This window comes from Elephantulus edwardii, unplaced genomic scaffold (genome assembly GCF_000299155.1).
Source record: "Elephantulus edwardii isolate Elephantulus edwardi_28Jun2011 unplaced genomic scaffold, EleEdw1.0 scaffold00037, whole genome shotgun sequence".
Lineage (NCBI taxonomy): Eukaryota > Metazoa > Chordata > Mammalia > Macroscelidea > Macroscelididae > Elephantulus > Elephantulus edwardii.
The window spans coordinates 5,406,232-5,427,687 of NW_006399787.1; the positions used below are offsets into that span (position 1 = coordinate 5,406,232).

General features: G+C 41.8%; 1 protein-coding gene across 4 annotated transcripts in view; it reads right to left on the minus strand.

Annotated features, from left to right (window-relative positions):
• NRXN3 (neurexin 3) overlaps positions 1-21,456 on the minus strand; it is a 2,203,380-nt gene that overhangs the window by 1,660,324 nt on the left and 521,600 nt on the right. Inside the window, exons 6-8 of one of the 4 annotated variants that reach the window (XM_006884636.1) lie at positions 7,818-8,119; positions 3,492-3,515; positions 1,487-1,648 (exon numbers count right to left, since the gene is read on the minus strand). In XM_006884636.1, the coding sequence (XP_006884698.1) occupies positions 1,487-1,648; positions 3,492-3,515; positions 7,818-8,119 (488 nt within the window). Of the gene's footprint in view, positions 1-1,486; positions 1,649-3,470; positions 3,516-7,817; positions 8,120-21,456 lie in introns of those variants that run through there. The other 3 variants (XM_006884635.1, XM_006884637.1, XM_006884638.1) reach the window with 3 other exon arrangements.

Here is a 21,456-nt window from a genome sequence, read left to right on the forward strand (position 1 = left end):
GAAGGAAGTACTCTTGAGTTTTCTACTATAATTTATCTTTCACACTGAGAAAGATACAGAGTTGTAATTGGATTTTCTCCAGCTTTGTCTTATCTCTTTTTTTCTTTTTACCCCTTCCTTTAAATTCACATATACTTGATTACAAGACCCAGAGCAAATGTTGTTACATCTCTAAAACAAACTTCCAGCAAAAAAAATTTATGTTTGCTCTATTCAATTAGAACCCTTGGACTGTGGCACAGAGCACCAGATTGTCCTTCTCTGTAATTAGTCACATATTGATTGATCTTATCTTCCTTCTTTGATAACCTATTCTTTGAGCATGGAGACCACAGTCTCAAAAGAGCCACTGCATTTAGTTACAGCAGCAAAAAAGGGTATCTAATAATCATTTGATAAATTGAGTGACTCACTAAATACTTATTGGACACATTCTACATGCCAGGCGTAAGAGATACAAACCCCGTCTCAACAATGCTCATAGCCAAGTGGTATGAGTGAATACACACACAATGCCATTTTAGATATAACTGATGTTCAGCACATTCCAAATAACTATAATAAGAATAAAACATGCCCTGAGAGAAGGCTCATAATATGTCACAAAGGATTTTCATCTACAAGAAGGAACACTGTAAGGTTTTCAAGGAATTTCCCCAGGGACATGGTATAGATATCTTAGGCAATCAAGCTTAGCTTAAACAAAATGTGCAATGCACAGTTCTGATGACAGACTACTTGGGAAGAATTCTACCAAATCCAGACTGTTTCTTTTGCCTCAACAATTGACCTCAGAGATTGAACTTACACTTGACCAATGCTCCCTTGCTCTCAGACAGAAGTCTCGACATAATAGCTATAATAGTAATGAATGTGAAATAGCAAAGCCCCACTGCTTTCTCATAGCTACTGGCTTTCAGAGGGAAATAAAGGGGGAAAGCAATCTTCCAGGCTTCACTATTGCATTTCAAGAATTTCCTTTCACCTCAAGTAATGAGACGCTTGGGGACAACAGATTTGGCAAGGTATAACAATACAAATATCATATTTCAGACAAGATACACAGCCACAAATTAAGCCATTTTAGCTAAAGCTTCCCTACTTGCCAAATAAAGCTACCATGTTAAACTTGACACACATCTAGTTCCTTCAAATGTGATTTCAAAAGAACTTTCATCTGGATAAACTCAGTATTATTTAATGTATAATGCACTCACGACATGTGGGATAAGATTTCCTATTAGTTAGATCACTGAGCCATTGAGTACTGCACTCAATTCAAGGTGACACAGCAATCTAAATTGAAACAAATACCCAAGTCATATGCTCACAAGTCCCAATGTTTTTTTGCATCTCTTCCATCCCCCCCTAAAAAATAGGGTTTTTAGAAGAGATTAAAGGCCAGATCCTGGCATTGATATGGGAATCTCATGCGTTCTTAAACAGTCACGCCATGTATTATTCAATAGTGGTCTGGGAACTTTACCTCTTTGAGGCAGCCCATGAAGTTGTTGCTGACTGGGGAACCTGGTAGGTCAGCAGTACTTGGGCTTCCTCCCACGTAGAAGAAGTCATCCGAGCCCAGCATGGTGTAGTCCTCCTGGGTGTAGCCCGTTGTGGTAAGAATGCCATCCACTGAGATTGTCACCTGGTAGAGGGACATAGGGACAAAAAAAAAAAAAAAAAATTCCCAGCAATGATTTTACAGTCCTTAGAAAATCCGATGACTTCCCTACCTGTAGCATTGTGTTAAGGTTTTGGTGAGGTATTCTTTCTAATTTGGTTTGATTTTTGTTATGCGCAGCCAAGTTCCATTTTCTGGTCTGCCTTCCCTGTGGTCCGAGCCTCCAGTACTCTCCTGCAGATTCATGGGAGAGTTTGTTGCCATCGCCAAGCTGCAAGCCTAGTTCTACCCACTGCACTCCCTACCGAGCCAGGCTAGAAAATGGAACCAACCTCAGACGATATCATTTGTCTCAGTTCATTGGCTAAATGACCACTTATTTAGTAAATGATTGTTGTTTATGGTGGCAGTGAAAAACAGCAAAGGAGACATGTGACAATGGCATTAGGGGTTGGTCTTTGGTTGTAAATTATTTTTTTTTTCTTTTCTTTTTTCTTTTTAGTTCTTTCTTTGTCATCTCGTACCACACTGACAAGCATGCATTCAGGGAGGGGAGGAAGGGTCTCACTTTTGATGTGTCATGACTGATGCATGCCATGGATGATTCCAGGACACTGACCCCTCCCTTCCCTCCGCTGCCACCACCACCTCCACCAACAGAAGAACCCCCCAAACCAAAAAGGCAACCAACACAAAGAAAGAAACAAGAAAGCATAATAACCAAAATGGGGAAGAGTAATAGTTTCCCACAGGGAAGAGCTGGCACCCACACACACCCACACCCATGAGAAGAGCAGAGAGCAGAGGAAAGATGAACCACGGAGCATGCGCACACTGCATAGCTGACACACCATGCCAAAAAAAAAGGAGGGAAGCCCAGGAGAAGGCAGAACTAAACAGGTCAGGGCAGGTGGAGTGAGGGGGCGGAGAAGAAGAAATTAAAATCCACTCCACACTCACATTCACAGAACAAACACGATGAAGGTGAGAGAGAAACACAAAACACTCAACACTAAGGGGTAGGGTTTTGTTTTGTTTTTTTTCCTGCCTGCCACCTCCCTCACTGAAGAGAAAAAGAAAAGAAAAAGTCCAAACCCAACCCCGAAAACACATGAAAGATGGAGTGAGAATGGAAACGAAGAGTGGGGAAAAGAAAGCGAAGAAAGTGGGAGTGGAATGATGGGTGGGGGGTTGTTAGTAACGAGGAGGGGAACGAGGGTGTGGTTGCTGATGCCAATGGGAAGTCCACGAGACCAGACGGGAACATGCCATGCAGAGCTGTACTGAGAACACAACTGGTGGGGCTCCCTGCGGCCACAGCAGGGGAGTGAGGTCAAAGAGGGGGGAGGAAGAGTCTGGAGGTACGTTCCTCCCCAGATCCTGTGGCTACATGTCCACACAAAAGGGAGAAGGCTAAGGGCTTCAGGAACAGGAGAGAGGAAAAAGAAGGGAGGAAGCTCTGTAGGGACAGGAAGACAAAACAAAGGCTCCATCACAAATCTCTGTCATCCCTAGGCTGTAACTTGCAAAACAAGAACACAAAATGAAAGAAACTTAGCTAAATAGGAAGAAGTCTTTTTTAAAAAAAATAGTTTTAGGGGAAAAAAATTTAAAATTGAGAAAAAACAGCTGTACCCAACCAAACTCAAACCAATCTCATTTCGAGGACAGTTGTATCCCTTTCCTCTATTTTGGTTTTAATTTTTACAATAAAGGTTTCTATTTCCTTAAAAATAAAATTGTAAAAGTAGAGAGAAGTCTAAAGAGCATAAAAGAGGGGTCAGGGAGGAGAAGGAAGGCAACACACGGCAAACCCAAAAAAAGAGACAATAAGAATGATATCTACCAGACAATGTAGTTTGTTTACCATAGCGTGTCCAATGCCTGAGTGCTTTGCGGAAAAGGGGGAAGAAAGGAAATTAAAAATTGTGAACAGAACGATTGTTAATTAAAAAAACTAAAAACAAAGATGAGTCGTTAGGGTGTTAGTACATTAGTCGGTTAGTAAAATGACACATTGCATGAATGATCTTGTGTTAGTTTTTCAAAAAAAGGTACCCAACACAGAAGAAGAGAGCGGGGAAGACAATGAGACCAGGACTCTATGAAAACTTTGCCACCTGGAGAGCGTCAGGTGAAGGGGCTGCCTCCCACTTTGTCATTGTAAGTCCCCACTTGCCAAACACCTCTGACCAGAGACCTCACCCCAGTTAGTGTTAGCACCATACTTACACTCCCAGCAATCCTCTGAGTGAACATTGACCCCTGGCCCTTCCCACCCCATAATACATTCACACTCCACTTGTCCTGAAAGAAAAGGCCCCCAATGTTTATCATTTCCCATGTTCATAGAAAAAGTGGAAATACCGATATGTTGGGGACTTTTTTTTTTGTTTCATATCTGACACTGACTAAATGGATGGACGATCATGACTTTCTCCTAGAAAGAAAAGAGCTTAAAGCATTTCTAGATCGCAGCTGGTACAGGGAAGATATATATCATGTAGCTTTATCTGAGCTTCCATAAGTAAGCTGAAAAAATCTATGTGTCTCCTTGATTTTTGTAGGTGAGTGCGGGGAGAAGAGGAACCATTATCTTTCATTTTATATCTGTTTAGCATGCTCATGTTATTAGAATGTAGTTTACAAGTTAGAATCTTGGGCTTTTTACTCAGATGAGTTGACCATTCTGATTATTTTGTCAGAATGCTTCTTGTTGTAACCTGCCTACACTTAGGATGTTCTAACCATGCTCTTCAAAGTTTTAAGCCATATCCTAGAAGGGCAGTAAGAAAGACTGGCAGTTCAACATTATAAAAGAACTTACAGAATGAGTATTCTCATTGCTCATTTCAAGGCTTAATTGCCAACATATCCTCAGCTGGGAGGTTGAAGAGCTGGAGAAACTGGTAATCTATCTGCTCTTACGTGTTGTATGACAAAAATGGCATCGAGAAGTAAAGCAATTCATATGATATGGTCATGACCTTATGTTTAAGCATGGTTACAGACACCTTTAAAAGAAGTAAAAAAGAAACGTAAGTGTTCCCACACTCTGGTAGTCTAGTGGGTAAAGAGCTGCATCGCTAATCCAAAGGTGGTACTTCTCTGATGGTTCAACTCCACAGGAGAAAAATGGGCAGTCTCCTCCCATGCAATTTACAGCTTCCAAGAATCCACTGCAGGGTCAGCTAAGAGTCTATTCCAACTCCAAGGCAATTAGCTAAGCTGAGTTGACTGCAGCCACCAATCTCAATTATAATTAGGAACAGATAATCTCCACTGCCTTTACTTAATACAGTATCTGCCCTTGGTCCCGATTTGGCTCAAAGGCAGAAGCATCAGTTGATAACTGCAGGAGAAAAATAGGAAAAGTTCTGCTCCATTTGCCAATGGATACTTCAGGGAACCCTATCTGAGCTTTCTGCAGGTAAATGTTCCTCTGAAAGCTCTCTAGCCTTATAGACTCAATGGAAAAGCCTGACATCAACTGGCTTACGATGTCCATAAACCCCTTTGCAGTTCATGTCAGAGACAAGGGCCTACCAATCCTTCAAATGTTTCCTAGGGAACTTAAAAAAAGATGCTATAAATGTGTTTAAAGGGAGAAATAATAATCTTAGAGGATGCAGTGTTGAAATTATTACAGTTAAAAGATTAACTCTGGTTTTCTGAGATTTCTGTGTCTTTCAGTGAATTGTATTAGGCTATGCATACATAGTTAGGAGTTACATGAGGCCTAGTTTAGTGACACAAGAATGTTTCTGGTGACATAGACACTAATGCACCAGGTTGCTAACTGAAAGGTTGGTAGTTTGAACTCATCAGCTGCTCAAAGGGGGAAAAAAGATATCATAGCCTACTTTTGTAAATATGTATCACTTTAGTTACTCTGTGGGACAGATCTAGTCTGTCTAATAGGGGCTGCTTTGCATCACAATAGACTTATTAGCAGTGATTTCATTAAGTGGGTTATTGTTGTTTTTCCTACAAATAAATACTCCTACATCCTAGGACCACTAAAGCCTTGTCTGAAACCAAGAACTCTACTTAACTGCTTCTGTGGCACCAGGCAGACACAGTCACCTTTGAAACAGAATGGGGGCCTTGTAAATCATGTATCTGTCACAGCAAATCTAGCACCCAGACCATGGATGAGCTCATAATCCTTCTGGAGCATAAGGTGCTTTGCATATTCAGCCACCACACATGGCTGGGGAGGGTTGTAATCACCATTTCACAAATGGAAACTAGTGTAGAAAGGTCACACGGCTTATCCAAGGGCACAGAGATGAGCTGGGCTTTAGGACTTAGAGTGGAAAGGACTCCAGTTGGTTTTTCTCTGACTGGCCCACCTAAGACTCCATCATCAGTATTTGCCTTTTGTTTTACACTCTCTCCTCTTAAAGGACTTAATTGAGGTCTGATGAATTTTGGAATACTGGAGTTTTAAGTAGAAATACAAGCACACCTCACCTAATGGGAATCAATCCTGAATAGCAAGAAAGTATGTGTGGTTGGAGAGTTGAAGAACCTGACTGATTAGTGAGATCTCAGCTGATTCTGTTCCCCTGTCTATGAAAAGTTTCTCCTTAACCAACATAAACCTAAAGGGTATCATTGTATACTGTCCATCAAAGCTGGCAAAAGGTCACACTTCCACTGTTTGGCCCAGTCTTTGCAGACCAAGCACAGCAAGTCCTTTTGTGTTAGCAAATGGAAATCTGATGTGTGTTCTCTTGATGGCTGGGTGTGTATAGGAAAGAGCGTGTGGTGGGGAGAAAAAAAAACAACCAAAAACCCAACATCAGCAATAGGGTTATTTGACCTTGGAGGAAAAGCAAAGAACAATGGTTCCAAAATGTCTAATCTATGTGTGTTAAAATGCCTATATCGACATTACTTGAGCTGTTTGCATTACCTTCAGCACAGATAGAATGGGTTCTCCGAGTCAGGTGGCTTCCTCTACATATTTCAGTGTGGAAATGACTGTTGCACTATTGTCGTTTCAATAGCAGCAGGCCTATGCCAACATTCAGATTAGTAAGGAATCATGCATTTATCAAACAGAAAACATACATACGCAGCTGTCATTTCTTGGACTTTCATGTTTATAGTGGAAGACATTAAATCAATCATATCACAGAAGAGCATTTGAAAAGCACTGGGCATCTACATGGTGTTTTCTGATTAATAAAGGATGAATGTGGTCCAAGTGGGTTTAGTGACAAGTTCTCAAGTTGACAAACCAAGTGGAAATGGCAACCTGCAAAAGACCATCTCACTATCAACCTTAACTGTTCTAGAAAAATTATTTCTGTTTCCTGATGTGAGGTGGTGAAGGACTGCATTTGCTATTATTATTATTAGTAATTAGTAAGTTGAAAACAATTTCACTTGACTAGCACTCTTTGGGAGCATTGTCACCGGACGGAGTCACCTGCTTAGAACCGACAAGTGATGGGAGTTCTCAAACACGCTCAGAACCGGGAGAGGCTGCTCCAAAGTTGCCTTTTTATTTGGGTCCTTCCACTTGCCAGGCCTCCCAGTCAACTGAAGAGTCTCGGAGGGAGAGACAGGGGTAATGCATAGGACCACAGCACCAAGGAACAGAGAAACAGAGGAATTCAGAAAGTCCAACTAATTAATTCTCAGGTTAGAGGTTAAAATCACAGAAGGAACAAAAACAGCAGCGGGTGGTAAATTAAAAAGGAAGAGAGAAAGAAAGACTTTTCTGGGAGGGATTAAAATTATGGCATTATGGCAATGGCTAACTTAATTAAAAAAGAAAAACATACATTCAAAGAATGAGGAAAAGCTACCAGGCTGCAGAAACAGAACGCTGTTCCTAATTGAATTTAACAATAACATGATAAGATTCAAATGTAATTAAGAAAATGATAAAAAAGGAAAGCAGAATAAAAAGTGATGAAAGTACTCGTCACTTTTATTATCTACACAACTGACTTCCCCCCCCCTTAAATAATAAGCATAAGTGGAGAACGGAACAATGAGGAGAAAACACATTTTCATAATTTCTCTAGTGAAACGGCAAAGCCTGAGAGAAGATCAGACTTTGACAGCTCCAAATGAGCATCTCTATGCTTTCCCCTCGCCCATCACCCGCTCAAATAGTTCCTCCCACACTGTTTTTAGAACGTGCCTTGCAGGCCTCTCTCCCCTCAACCATTACCTGCCGGAGGTTGCGGGTCACTTTGACATCATGCCAGGCGTTGTCGTTGAACTTGCCATTCACGGGCTCCACAATGGCCTCAAAAGCCCCGGACCCCAGATTAATGACCAAGGAGACCGCACCATCCTTCAGAGCCAGGTTGACGTAGTCAGCTGACTTGCCCGTGTGCAGGATGAGCCCATTGCGCTGCCAGGTCTTAAAGGAGAGCGTGATCTCATCGCTGCTGCTCTGGATGGGGTTCTGAGACAGGTCATAGCACAGGTACTCCGAGCCCCGGAAAGTGGCCACATTCTCCTCTCGAGCTGTAACAAAAGGCAAGGGGGTGGGGGGAATAGTCAATCCTTGTTTGGCGTGAGTCAAGATGATCCAAATACCAAGAGAATGTACCCCAGAGCCATTGCTCTGGATATACTCTCCAGAGCTTCCATCAGCAAATATATCAAATACCTGGGAGACTAGCAAAGAAGGGGACCACACAAGGATAGAAGACAAATAAGATCTTGCAGGAAGAGTTTACTGCCATCCCTTCCAGATTTCTTCAGAGTAAAAACCTTAAAGGAATTTGCATGCAGAATGGTGAAGTGAGGCATACAATGCTTTAGTTTCAGTGATGGCTTTTAAAAACTTGCAGAAGAGTTGCCTTGGAATGGATAATTAAGTGGTTTGACAAAGGACTCTTTAGCTCTAGGTGCTTTTTATTGACTAGTAACTGAAGATCAACTATCCTGAAAGATTTGCCTGTGATTTCCATCCATCAATTACACAGCTAACTTTAGTTTCCTGGTACAGTCCTGAGCTCTGTGGAATGTGACTACATTATTTAACAGAAAGCTGGACCTGAGAAGATTATCAAACAGATTAGAAAAGGGGAGAAGTATGAAATGTGGTGTTTTACTTTGACCATACATCAGTATGACTGTTGTTGTTATTGTTGTTGCTGTTGTTGTGTACCAATGAGTCGGAACTGAACCATAGCTGACCCTCTGATCTGTTTTCAGAGGGAGTTAATCACACAGGAGGAAAACTGCCTGTCTTTCTCCCACTGAGCAGCTGGTGGCCTCAAACCATGGGCCTTCAGGATTGCAGCAAAGCTTCTTGCCACTAGGCTACCAGAGCTCCCTCATATGACTCTTAGACTTAAGCAAAAGGAGTCTCTGCTCTAGGTCCCCTGTTTTAGTTGACCCTGGTCTTACGTTCCTATGCCCACATTCCTCTCCTTAGGACTGGTGTGCACAAAACAAAGATGGCAGAGCACTTGGACTCCACATTCTCCTTCAGTTAATGACAGCTACTGGGCTCTTGTCATTCCTTGTCAACAAATACCCAGAACTGTTTCCATGACTTCTATGTACTTTTTTCCTAGGACTTTCTCAAGACAAACCATGATGTCAAGTTGCCCCAAAGGAAGCCAGAGAGGGCAGCTTTGAGGGGCGTGGACGGAAGTGAAGATAAGCATTTATCAATGTCCTTTGTGATATTTAGTGGAATGGGAACAGACGAGGACAGACTACAGGCTGAGAACCAGAGAGTTGGCCCATTGCCACCACTTCTAATGCAGCACTCGGGAGAATCCCAATATCCTAAATTTAAATTCACTTTCCAAGTAGTTATAATAAATGCACTTGCCAAAGTAAGAGGACAGAGCATATTTTACTTAACCATTTGTGGGTTTATGATTTTGATATGTCACATATGCATGAACGTTCCTTTCTTAGCAGACACTTAGCTGACCAATTTTACCTCAAGCTTGACAAAAGACAGTAAAAACATCTTTTTAATGAATGGAAATTGCCAGAAATACAAGTTTAAATATACATTTTTTTTTCCTCTAAAAAGTGGAAAGTACAAAATGAGGTTAAAAGGATGTCTATTTTCACTGCCAGAAATACACTCCTATCTTATTAACCAGTCGAGTCTACTTCAGCCTAGTTCCTTCCTTATCATTTATCACAGCTCTAGTAAAAGAAAATACTATTTCATCATGAGAGGAGCACTATAAAGGAGCCAATATCATGGTGTGGAGAGGTACTATATGTTTTAAAATTAAATGTAGCATTAAGACATTGTGAAAGCATGAAGCTCAACGTCACATTCTAGTGAGTTAAGGAAGAAAGTGAGTTCCTTTCATGCGTTCCAGGCAGCCTCAACAATAAGGATCTGACTATGAATGTTTACTTCCATTTTCAAATATATGGAGATACAAACAAAAGGGACTCAGTAACCTCAAGTCACCACAAAGTACCTTACAGATTTATCAGTCCCAACACTCCACTTGAATCCTAGAACATACGTTACATATTTTACTACATTTATTATAGGAATATACTGTCAAGTTGAGATTGACTCAAAACTGACTTTACAGTGGTTTTCAGAGGCTGTAAATCGCTCAAGAGGAGATGGTGGGTTCAAACCATATGCCTTTTGACTTGGCAGTGCAACTCCATAAATAGTTTAAAAAAATAGCAGAAGGGAGAATTTTTATACTGTTTCCATGCTTGGAATAGACCCAACCAAGTCACTAGATCTCTGTTGCAATGATCTTTCCATTAATTTTTTTAAAAACATCATTTTGTTAAAATGAAACAGGACGAGCCCTCTCTCCTGGAGGTGACCTGATCTAGGGTACAAAGTGGCAAATGAAATTCACTTATCACAACCAAGATCTTCTCCTACAGATCTGGATATGCACCCTCAAATACGGGGTATGTCCTTGGCATTGCACATGGCTTATTAATAGGTGTCTTCTATAAACATTTAAGTTAAACCTTGTGTGGCTACTGAACTGAGATAAATGAGCAAAGAAAAGAGCACCTCTTAAGAGAAGCTTAATCACCAAGTACCCTTCAAAAGGGGAAAGTATGACACAGAATAGCAAGGCACCAGGATATTATTTAATACACTAGACAGTGTTCAATATTTTTTTATATAATTACATCAAGGAGTCTGCCAAAATAATAAATTTTAGAACTGTAGGCAATTTTAAAGATTGCCTAGTTCAGAACTCTTACTTTATTAAGAAACTGGGGCCTGGGGATGATAAATGCCTTCCCAAGACCATGCAGTCTGTATGCAGTGCCTAGAGCCCTGAGGATGTTCATCTGGACATTGGTTCCTAAGCCATGATATTTCCAGTTGCTTCACAGTTATCTGAAAGTTGGATAATAGATAAAGATGACTGAATAAGAAATCATGGCTTTGAATTATGGCTTGGTAAAGAATACTTATCCCATGCCCAAAGAATAAGCAATAATATGTCTTGAAGAAAGTCCAACCCATGTACTCCTCAGAGTCAAGCATAGTGAAGTGTTTTCTCACATTCTGTGGGTATGTTTTCAGAAGGGGCAGTCATCATCATCATTCTGACTGGAAAAAGACATAATTCTGGGGAGGTTAGAAGGTCAGGGAAAGAGGGGAAGATCCCTAACAAGATGGATTGTCACAGTGACTTTCACATGGACTCGAGTAAATCAAAGATTGTGAAAATGGAGTAGGTTAGAGCAAGGCTAGGGTCTATTGTTTGTTTTGGTTTGCTTTTTTTGACTATTTAATTTTACATTAGGGACCTCTCCAAGGTACTGAAGAGCAATGGTGTCACTCTGGAGACTAAGGTGCATCTGATACAGGCTATGGTCTTTGCAATTACTTGCTATGCATCAGAGAGTTAGACAATGACTAGGGAGGACAGAAGGAGAATTGATGCCTTTGAGCTGTGGCGCTGGAAAAGAGTATTGAATGTACCATGGACTGCCAAGAAAAAAAAAAAAACAGATTCATCCTGGAGAGGGTTAAACCAGGCTGCTCCTCAGAGGCAAGGATTTTGGGGCTTCATCCGACATACTTTGGACATGTTGTAAGGAGGGACAGGTCCTTGAAGAGGGACATCATGCTTGGGAGGGTGGCGGGATGGCATAGGAGGGGAAGACCCTCTATGAGGTGGACTGATTCAGTGACTGGGGTGATCGGGATGTGTGTGTCAGAGGCAGTGTGATTTGCACAGGATAGAGCAGGGTTTAGGGCTGTTGTACATAGGGGTCACTATGAGTTGCAGGCGACTTGACGGCACAAAACAACAACAACAAACATTAATTTTAATGAAAACTTACAGACTTTGGATTTCCATTCATTCATTGTTGCCCTTTTCTCTCTGCCCACCCCACGCTCCCCAGTTTGCTCTTCTCTTTGAAAAGTAAAAGAAAAATTCTTTCATTGTTATACAATCCCTCCCCCCAAGTCCACTCCACTATGCAGCTTTCATTCTGGACTCCTGTTATGACAATAATTCTTAATCATTTATCCCTTTTAAACAATTCTCTCCCTCATCTATTTCAATGTAGTATACATAATTTATTCCATCTTTCTCAGTCTCCCCCCAACCCCAATGTTGTAACTGTTGTAATGGTCAAGACAGCATGGTCCTGGTATAATGACAGACACATAGATCAATGGAATACAATTGAGAACCCAGAAATCAGCCCATCTACCTATGGTCAACTGGTTTTTGACAAGGAGACAAAAGGTCTATTTGTTTTGAGGGTTGTTATGAGTCATATTTGACCCAATGTACATAGTAACAATACACAACATCAGTTAACTTTTCATTTTCCTGGAGTCACTGGATGGTGGAGACATACATGGCTTCTAGCTAGAGGCTGAAGGTGTGAATCTATCCAGAGACACTTCAGAAGGCAGGCCTATTTAACTACTTCTAACAGATCATCCATTGAAAACCCTGTTGCACAGTTTTATTCCAACATTCATGATGGAGGCAAAAATTATACTCAATGACAGCTAGTACTGTTGCTCTGTGCCTGTGCCCAGCACCTAGGCATACCACATTCTCTCCTCCAGCTCTACTTCTCAAAGACTGTTAACGATTCTGGGAAGTCATTCATTGACTATCAAACAATTTCAGACATTGCTTAACTGAGCCCAGGAACTTGCTTATTCCCCCAAATCACTTTTGCTCACCAGAATGACGGTATCCTTTTGCCTGGCTTCTAGATGTGTTTAAAATAAAAGAATTTCTTTTGTGGGGGAAGTCAAAGGCAGGTGAAATGACATTGGTAAAAAAAGTGAATGCCACAAGAAATAAACAAGAAATATGACTGATGTTAGGAGGGAATAAATCTATCAAAATTGCATGCATATTTATGCTAATCTCCATGTAAATATACCAGGGAAGATCTTATGCATTTGAGCGCCTTCCTCCAAATATCTAATGAAAATGGCTGGAACAGCTCACAACCCTTCCAGTCTTAGTGTAATAATGAATTTCCCCCTGGGACAGAGTAAGCAACCAATGGCATCACCCCAAAAGCTGCCTATCTCTTCCCCATGTCAATCAACAACACAAAACGGAAAGTGCTTCTCTGAATTATATTCTAGATAAATTGATTCTATTTTTAATTCTTGGCATGAGCTCTATGCGTGAAAGTTAGGGATAGGCACGGGCAACGTGTCAACCAGGTTTTTGGGATTTTTTAACTTTTTTTTTTCTTTTTTATTATGAATTTTAATGAAAGTTTACAGAGACTTTGGATTTTCATTCATTCATTGTTGCACTTTTCTCCCTGCCCAGCCCTACTCCCCCAGTTTGCTCTTCTCTTTGAAAAGTAAAATTCTTTCATTGACATACAATCTCTCCCCTGCAAGTCCACTGTACTATGCAGCCTTCGTTCTGGACTCCTGTCAGTGTCAACCCACCAGCACTGTAGAGTTGATTCCAGAGTTGATTCCTACTGATGGTGAGTCCCTTTGTTTCAGTGTAGACCCACATTCCATGGGGGTTTACCAATGACTGTGATCTTTTAGAAGCAGATTTTGAGGCACCTTGGGGTTGACCAGAACCACCAACCTTTTAGTTGACAGTCAAACATATTGTTTATACTATCTAGGAATTCTGACTTGGTCTTTCAAAGTGAAAATAAGGAACAACCAAGGAGGAAGAGTGAGAACATTGAAGGAATTGTTCTGCTGTGTACTCCAATAACCAACACTTTTCTCTTAAGATCCTTATCCTCTCTTACTTTCCTTTCAGCAGCTGAGCGTGGAACATTTTCTTATCCTCCTACAAACCAGACTGATTCTGCAGTGAGTGTTAATTAAAAGAGGCAAAGCCAACAAATAATAAACAGACAATTCTAAACCCATTCAATTCTTCAAAACCACATTTAGAAAAATGTGTTAATGGCCAAAATCTATCCTATAGACTCGGAGTTCAGTATATACTGAGAAGGAGGTTGAAGAGGCCATGCAGTCAGTCACCTTGTATGTACCGAAGCAAGCTGGGTGGAGAAAATGAATGCTGAGAATTATGTAACACAGGAGACAACAGCTTAGCATAAAGCTATGGCTTGGCAAGGGAGAAAGCGCTGCCGTAGCTAATGGACTGTTTAGATCCATTTAAATTATATCACCCCAAGTTTATCATCAATTGCATAAATGTGTTAAAATAAAAATGTAATTCTCACTGCATGAAAAGCAGAGCTGCACTCTGAATGTCAACAAATTGTTTACCCATTATTCTTAAGTGTCCGAGTGATTAAATACTAGATGTAATCTAGATATGTAGAGCTCAAGATTTTAGATCAGTTTGTATAAGATATGTAAACTTCTAATTTTTCAAATGGCTTGTTAATTTTAGCGCTGACATACACAGCACATTAACAACCATTTACTCAATCCTGTTCTCTGTGTCCTCCCCAAGAAGCAAAATGCAACTAGTGATTTATACCATAATAATGGTAACTATTTCTCTGAAAAATGCCAAAGATGTTAAAAATGCTTAGGCTAATATTTTCTTCCTACTCAATCAACTTGATTTTCCAGGTTGTGAAGAACTAGGCAGACTTTTACTGAGCAGAATGAAATGGTCTAATTGGTATTTAAAAAAGATGAGCCTAGTAGTGTGGTTAAAAGAGATGAAGACTGGGAGACCAGTTAAGAATAGGAACATAGTAAAATCACTCTTCCAAAGGAGTGAAATCCATGGGTATTATAAATGGTTAACTTCACATGGTTGGGGGTCATAGTCCACTCAAAGGCACCTTGGAAGAAAAGACTATAATCTACTTGTGAAAAAATAAGCCTGCAAGTCAATGAACATATATGATACAACATGGGAGGTTTGATTCAGTCAGTGAGCCCAACAGCAGCTGACTGGCATAGGTAAGGATTCCTAGGGGTGCCTGGGACTGCTTCTATGATGTGTTACAGTGATATAGTTCCTGGACCGGAGTGCGGATTTCACTAGGCAGTAATGGATGCAAAGGATTCTTCGCAGAGACCATCCACAGAACTAAGGCAGAGGCAGCTAGCAACTCAAATTCAACAATGTTTGAATACTTATGATTCAAGAGCAACTTTAGAAAACAAGGGCCAGAGGCAAAAATTGAGGGGGGGGGAAGGGATACATTAGACAGGAAAGGGGTCAAAATGGCAGCAGCTTAGGAATGTGTCCACAAGAGTTCTAGAGTCATCGGCAAGCATAGGTTGTTTGCTTTGTCAAAATGAGACACATGTTTGCTTTACTCTCTCGACATTGTGTGAGGTCACCTTGTTCTGATTACACCTATGTGAAACCACTGAGACATCCACAGTTAGCTCTGGGGGCTTACTTGGCAGATATTTGTGCTGCCAACTCCAAGGCATGAAGTTCAAATCCACCAGCTGCTTTTCAAGGGGGTAAAAATTGGGCAATCTCTTCCCATGAATGTTTCAGCCTTTGAAAACCTGCTGGAGGGTCAGTTCCAACTCAAGAGCAATGAGTTGAGGTTTGGGAAGGGGCAGAGGTAGTTCAGTGTTAGAAAGCTCAATTCTCATTCTAGAGACCTGATTTGAATTCCTTATCAATTCAGTTACCTCAGGCACAACCATCATCTGTTAGCTGAAGTTCACAAGCTGTTACTTTCAATGATAGGTTTCAGTGGTGCATTCAAACAGAAATGGACTAAGAAAATACATTTCTAAATACTCACCTAGTAAAACCCATGTGGATCACAATGGCCATAAATTGATCCACAACCGATCATAGAGGCACCTTAAGACTGAACAACCTTTTGTTCCATTATACATTGACCGCTGAAAGTCAAAGACAAACTCAATGGCAGCTAATAGGATCTAGGTGGCAGGTTGAAGCCCTCACTCATTGCCATTGAGTTGGAACCCAGTGGTTCTGAGGGGCTTTGCTGACCCTGCAGTGGGTTTTCTGAGGCTATAAACTGCACAGGAGGTGATTGCCCTTCTCTCTTTCACAGAGTCCCTGGCGGATTCACACCACCAGAGAGTAAGCGGCACAATTCCCTGTGACCCATGCCACCAGACTCCAGAGTCCCCTGCAGAAGTATTAGGAGTTAGTCCAGATCTCAAACTTTGCTCCTCTGATCCTTATTTCTTGCTTTTGCCACTACACCACACTTCCACTTTGCCAAAAAAAACCCCAAATCTTCAAAGGGACAGTACCTGTGCCCCTATTTATGATGTTTTGCAGAAGCATGAAGTTCAACCTAAGGGAAGGTATCACCATGGAGAGTGACAGGTCAGGGCCCTTCCAGTAAGTAGCGTGCACTAGAATAGAGATGTAGGAGATTGAGGCTGGCTTTCCTCTGAATTTATTTAAAGCAGATTTAGGGGGAGCGGAGGTGGGGAGAGTAACCTGAGAAGTATTTCACTTTGATCAGAAAACCTTTGTTAGACCCTGCTTGGAAGAGCAAATTAAAACATTAACATCCCATGAGTGGCTGTAACAACAGGTCTGAGCAGAATGTGGGGTGTGTTCCAAAGACAGAATGATGAGCCTTGGAGATATCCCCTCATCCTTTGTCCTTCAGACTGGCCTCAGCATCACCGTGCAATACTTTCATCTGCACTGATGTGAAGATATCCCTGACTGGCCATCCTGGCCTGGCCATAACCCTGCAGTTAATGAGGCACAAACCCACACAGACTGCTGTTGTTTCCCTTGCCAGAGGAAGAGCTGACCTATGATCCCGGGTCTGCTGCTGCTTCTGTTTTTCTGGCTCCACAAACTCAGCAGAGGCCATATCATGCCCTTCCACCTGTGCAGCTGCGGTGAGAGGCTCCAGCTAGGACTCACGGGGGGCGCCCCATTCTTCAGGCCACTGCTCCCCACACAAGGCAAGGCGGCCCTGCTAACCACCAGAGAGGCACTGAGCCAGAGGCAGTGGGTGGATATCTGTGGAAATTAATTTCTCAAGTTGAAGTCCAACAACTGTACAACCAGTCTGCTCACACTGGTGTTCTACGTGGTTGTCCTTTGTTAGTCACCACCAAGTTCTTTCCAGCCACTGGCCACCATGTAGTCAAAGAGCAAAATATCGCTGCAATCTTCAGCACCCTGGAGCACACGATTCCAGCTATGATGTTGGTGCGTTTCATTGCGCATCTCCTTTGCCTTCTGTTTTGCCAAGTATGCTAACTTCTTCTAGCAATTGATTCTTCCTGACGAAGTCTTCAAAGCAAGTAAGTTAAACAACTCACCGCTGTGAGCCACAACGTTTTCTTTAGCTAATTTTCAAAAGGATGCTACCAGGCCTTTCTTTCTTGTCTTAGCCTGGAACCTCCACTGAAATCTGTCTACCACGGGTGCTCCTGCTGGTGTTCGAAATACCAATAGCACACCTTCCACCAGCATGCTCACATCACACACAAAACTACCACAGCAGGACAAACTGACCGACAAGTGATGCTTGTTCATTCCTACCATTGCTAATTGCTGTTCAGCCAACTCGGACTCAAGGTCGTCTTAGGTATGATAGGTTCAAAACATGTTTCTCGGGGAGCTCTGGTGGCCTAGTGGCAAGAAACTGCACTGCAATCCCAGAGGTTCGAATCCACCAGACGCTCTGCCGGAGAAGGAGGCGCAATATCCTCCTGTACCAGTCAGATCTGATTTGACAGTACACTCACACAAAATAATAAAAAAACAAAAACATGTTTCTCATCCTCACAACTGTTGATACTTTTTAGTCTATTGTGGTAGTGAAGGCTTCTCTCAGTTTTGCTAATTCTCTACTTACCAAACATGGTGTCTTTTTCTAGCAATGTTCCTGATGATGTAGTCAAAGGCAGCAAAGAAACAAATATCACCTTCCTCATGTCTACGAACATGCTGGTTATCAGGCCTCCAAGACTGAGCTGTTCGTTCTTTGAACAGTTCACAGTGTCCAATAGTCTTTGCCAATACCGTAATTCAAGTACATCAATTCTCCTTCTATCTTCTTTTTTTTCATTATTCATTCTCGGTGGTGGCAGAGGGGCGGGGAGGACCATATCCTGCTCATTTCTGAAAGGGGCCTTAAGCTACAGCTGCAATTTGCCTAGCTGCTGGCAGCAAAAGAGGGAAAAGCAAGCTTGAATTCGTTTTTTGCACAGCTCTTCCGTTTCCGTGCAACCTACTAAGAATCCAGCCTCCAGAACAGAACATGTTAAAGGGCCTCTTGAGAGCTGTGGGCACACATCTACGTTCACTGCCAGGCCGTGGGTTGATTATATTTTCAATTATGAAGAAAAAGTTGAAATTCTTTCACTAGAGTAGATGTTACTGTCCATCACACAAAGGCTTTTCTTGGCAGAATTTGAGGAAGAAACCCACTGATTGAGTCAGGAAGACAAAAGATTGCACAAGTGACCACATCGTTACTTTTCCGTGCTCTACTTCCCTTACAATTCATTTTGAGGCCAAACAAAGCGTTTGGATAAATTCTGGTGCCATTTCCCCCAGGACAAACGATGGAATCTTTTGCCTGCCACATCCCATCACACAGATATTTTAAAAGCGACGTAGAGTGAGTGTACCAACTGACAAGAAATTATGTGGACTCCTGCCCTACAGAAAACCAACCTAAAACCACACACACAAAAACCACCACCCTGGAAGCCTGACCCCCTGAGGCCATTTCCAACCCTTGTCCTCAGTCTCTCTGCAGGAAAGCTACACTGAAGAAACAAATGGACGTTTCCATGCTGACTAGGTCAGTAGCTAGCCTGCAGATGCTGCTTGAAAGCGATGAGAAGGAAAATAGTAAATCAAGTTGTCACTTGGAAAATAAGCAGCCGCATCCTTGCAAGGGAAGCTGCCTCAGCCCACAAAGGAATGGCCTGGAAAACCGCGCTTCACTGAAATCACTAGAAAGCTAATGGCCTCCTGAAGACTGCACCGCTTTCCACTGCATTGCCATAAATGTTCTTTTTCACCTTTATTCATTTAAATAATAAGGGCTTGCAGGTGGCCTAGGTGTAAGAAGCTGCCCTACACTCCCTCAGGCACATAGTTCGAATCCGTTAGCTGTTCTGTGAAAGGAAGATAGGCACTCTCCTCGCACATGATTTATTGCCTCTGAAAACCCATTGGAGGGTCAGTTATGGGTTGGTTCTGACTTGATGGTACATAACAACTACGTGCTGGGGAGTTCTGACGGCACAGTCCTGTGCTGCTAACCCAAAGGCAGTTCTCTCTGGTGACTGGTATTCACCATCAGGTCCCAGGGAGAAGGATGGGGAAATCTCTTCCTGAGCAATGTATGGCTTCCCGACCCACTGCAAAGTCAGCTATTAGTGACAGCTATGAGTTAAGTTGAGACGAGGTACCCAGCAATGTGTTCAGTGCTAAACGGACACAATTCACTTGGCAACTGTCTAAGCAAGTGTAATTAGTTGCCATTTCACAAATGTTGACAGATGAAGACAAATTGTGAAGCTAAGATTTCTGAGAGCCTACTTTCAGTGCCAGTCTTTGCTGTGGGCTTGCACTTAACTGGGTGTCTGTCTGTAGCTCAGAGTGTAGGAGGGCATGGAGTGTAATCATAGAGCCTATGGGCTTTGAATTGTGCACATCTGGGCACTAGAATCAGTTCTGAAACATACCCACATATTTGAAAATGTAACTTATTACCTCTATAACCTAAAAAATGACAATAACCACAGTAGGTGTTTCATAGATTTGCTGTAATGCAAAATTAAGATAAAGTTCTTGGCCTAGTTCCCAGCTACAGAAATATTAACTTTATTAGCCTGAATATAAGCAAAACAAGTAATCATAGCTTAGTGTCATAGGTGATTTATATACTCAAAGTGTGTGTGTGTGTGTGTGTACTATAAGAGGGAGGAATTGAGCCCTGGCTGTTAAGAAAGGCGTCACACAAGAAGTTACACAAAAACATTTGCTAAAGAATGAGTAAGTGCTAATCAGAAAAAAGGGATAAGACGGAATTTTAGTGCAAAAAAATAACATTAACTCATGTTATCAAGAGAAACGTCAGGTATGTGAAGGAGATGGCGGGAAGGTCAGGATTAGGGGGATGGGCAGGAGTATAGGAATGGAAAGCAAGGGCTCGAGACACAGCTCAGTAACTTGTCTGCCATACTCTTCAGTCACTGATAATGAGGAATTACCAAAAGTGAATTGTGAGCGGAACAATTATACGTGAGTTTTATCAGAGTTAAAGCATGCAAGCAAATGGCCAGAGAGGTATGCAGGGTCCAGAAGGCATTTTCAAGGTGGAACTTCTATTGTTCAAGAAGTCACAGCCAAGGCATTGGTGCTACACATGTCTGGCTGCCCAGTTAAAATAATGTATGTAATAAGCCATCTAATTTATTTTTCCCTTAACCACTCAGCCCATGAATCAAGCTGTTAATTACGTTTCTTCCACTAACAGCTTCACATTCCAATGGTGAACAAATCGATCAAACCAGCATTGAACACAATGTGCTATATCTCGTAAAGAAACACCATTTCCTTGTCCCCTGAACTCCACATCCATGCTCTCCAAAAAGAAATAGTAACACTGCGAGTTCTACTTTATCTTACCATTCACTCCATCCAATGAAAGGGGAATTGATATAGCTACTTCATTATAAAGATCCTGATGCCCATCGGCTACATTCTAACTCACTCACTGCTATGAAGTGGGATTTGACTCCAAGTTGACTGTCCAGAAGGTTTTCAGAGGCTGGAAGTCACACTGGAGGGGATTGTCTATCTTTCTCTCAGAGAGCCAGTGGTGGATTTGAACCATCAGAGAGGCATGGCCTTTGTGTTAGCAGAGCAACTCCCTTTGCACTGAATCTCCAGAGCTCCTGTAATTTCTAAATAAGCTGGTCACTATCACCATATGATCATCACTTCTTTGCTATATGAACTTCTCACAGAGATATTAGGACTTTTCCTCTAGGTGACTCTATACAGTAAGTTCACCAGTGTAGATTCTGTCCCTGTGGAGGGAGGCCTACAGTTTGCTAGCTATTCTATAACTGAGTGAGAGATGACAGCTCAGAAGGAAACTACAAAGGAACCCAAACTGACCAAAGATCAAAGACACATTATCTAACTACTTCTCTCAGCAACAGAGCTAATGGTGGAATTCTTGGTCTGACCACCAATTTGACTCTTGTGTCTGTCCCTCAGTTGATTTCAAAGTCACAGGGGAATGTCATGGTTGTCATCCCAGAGCCCAGGAAATATGGAGATAGGGCAACAAAGTAGAGATAGTAAAAGTGATTAAGGATATAGAGCCAGCTCTGACCAGAAAAATAAGAACTATATCTGGAACCACCTGAGATCAATGACTAGAAATATATTCATAATTTAAAAGCCATCTCTGTGCCACAGTGCTTCCTG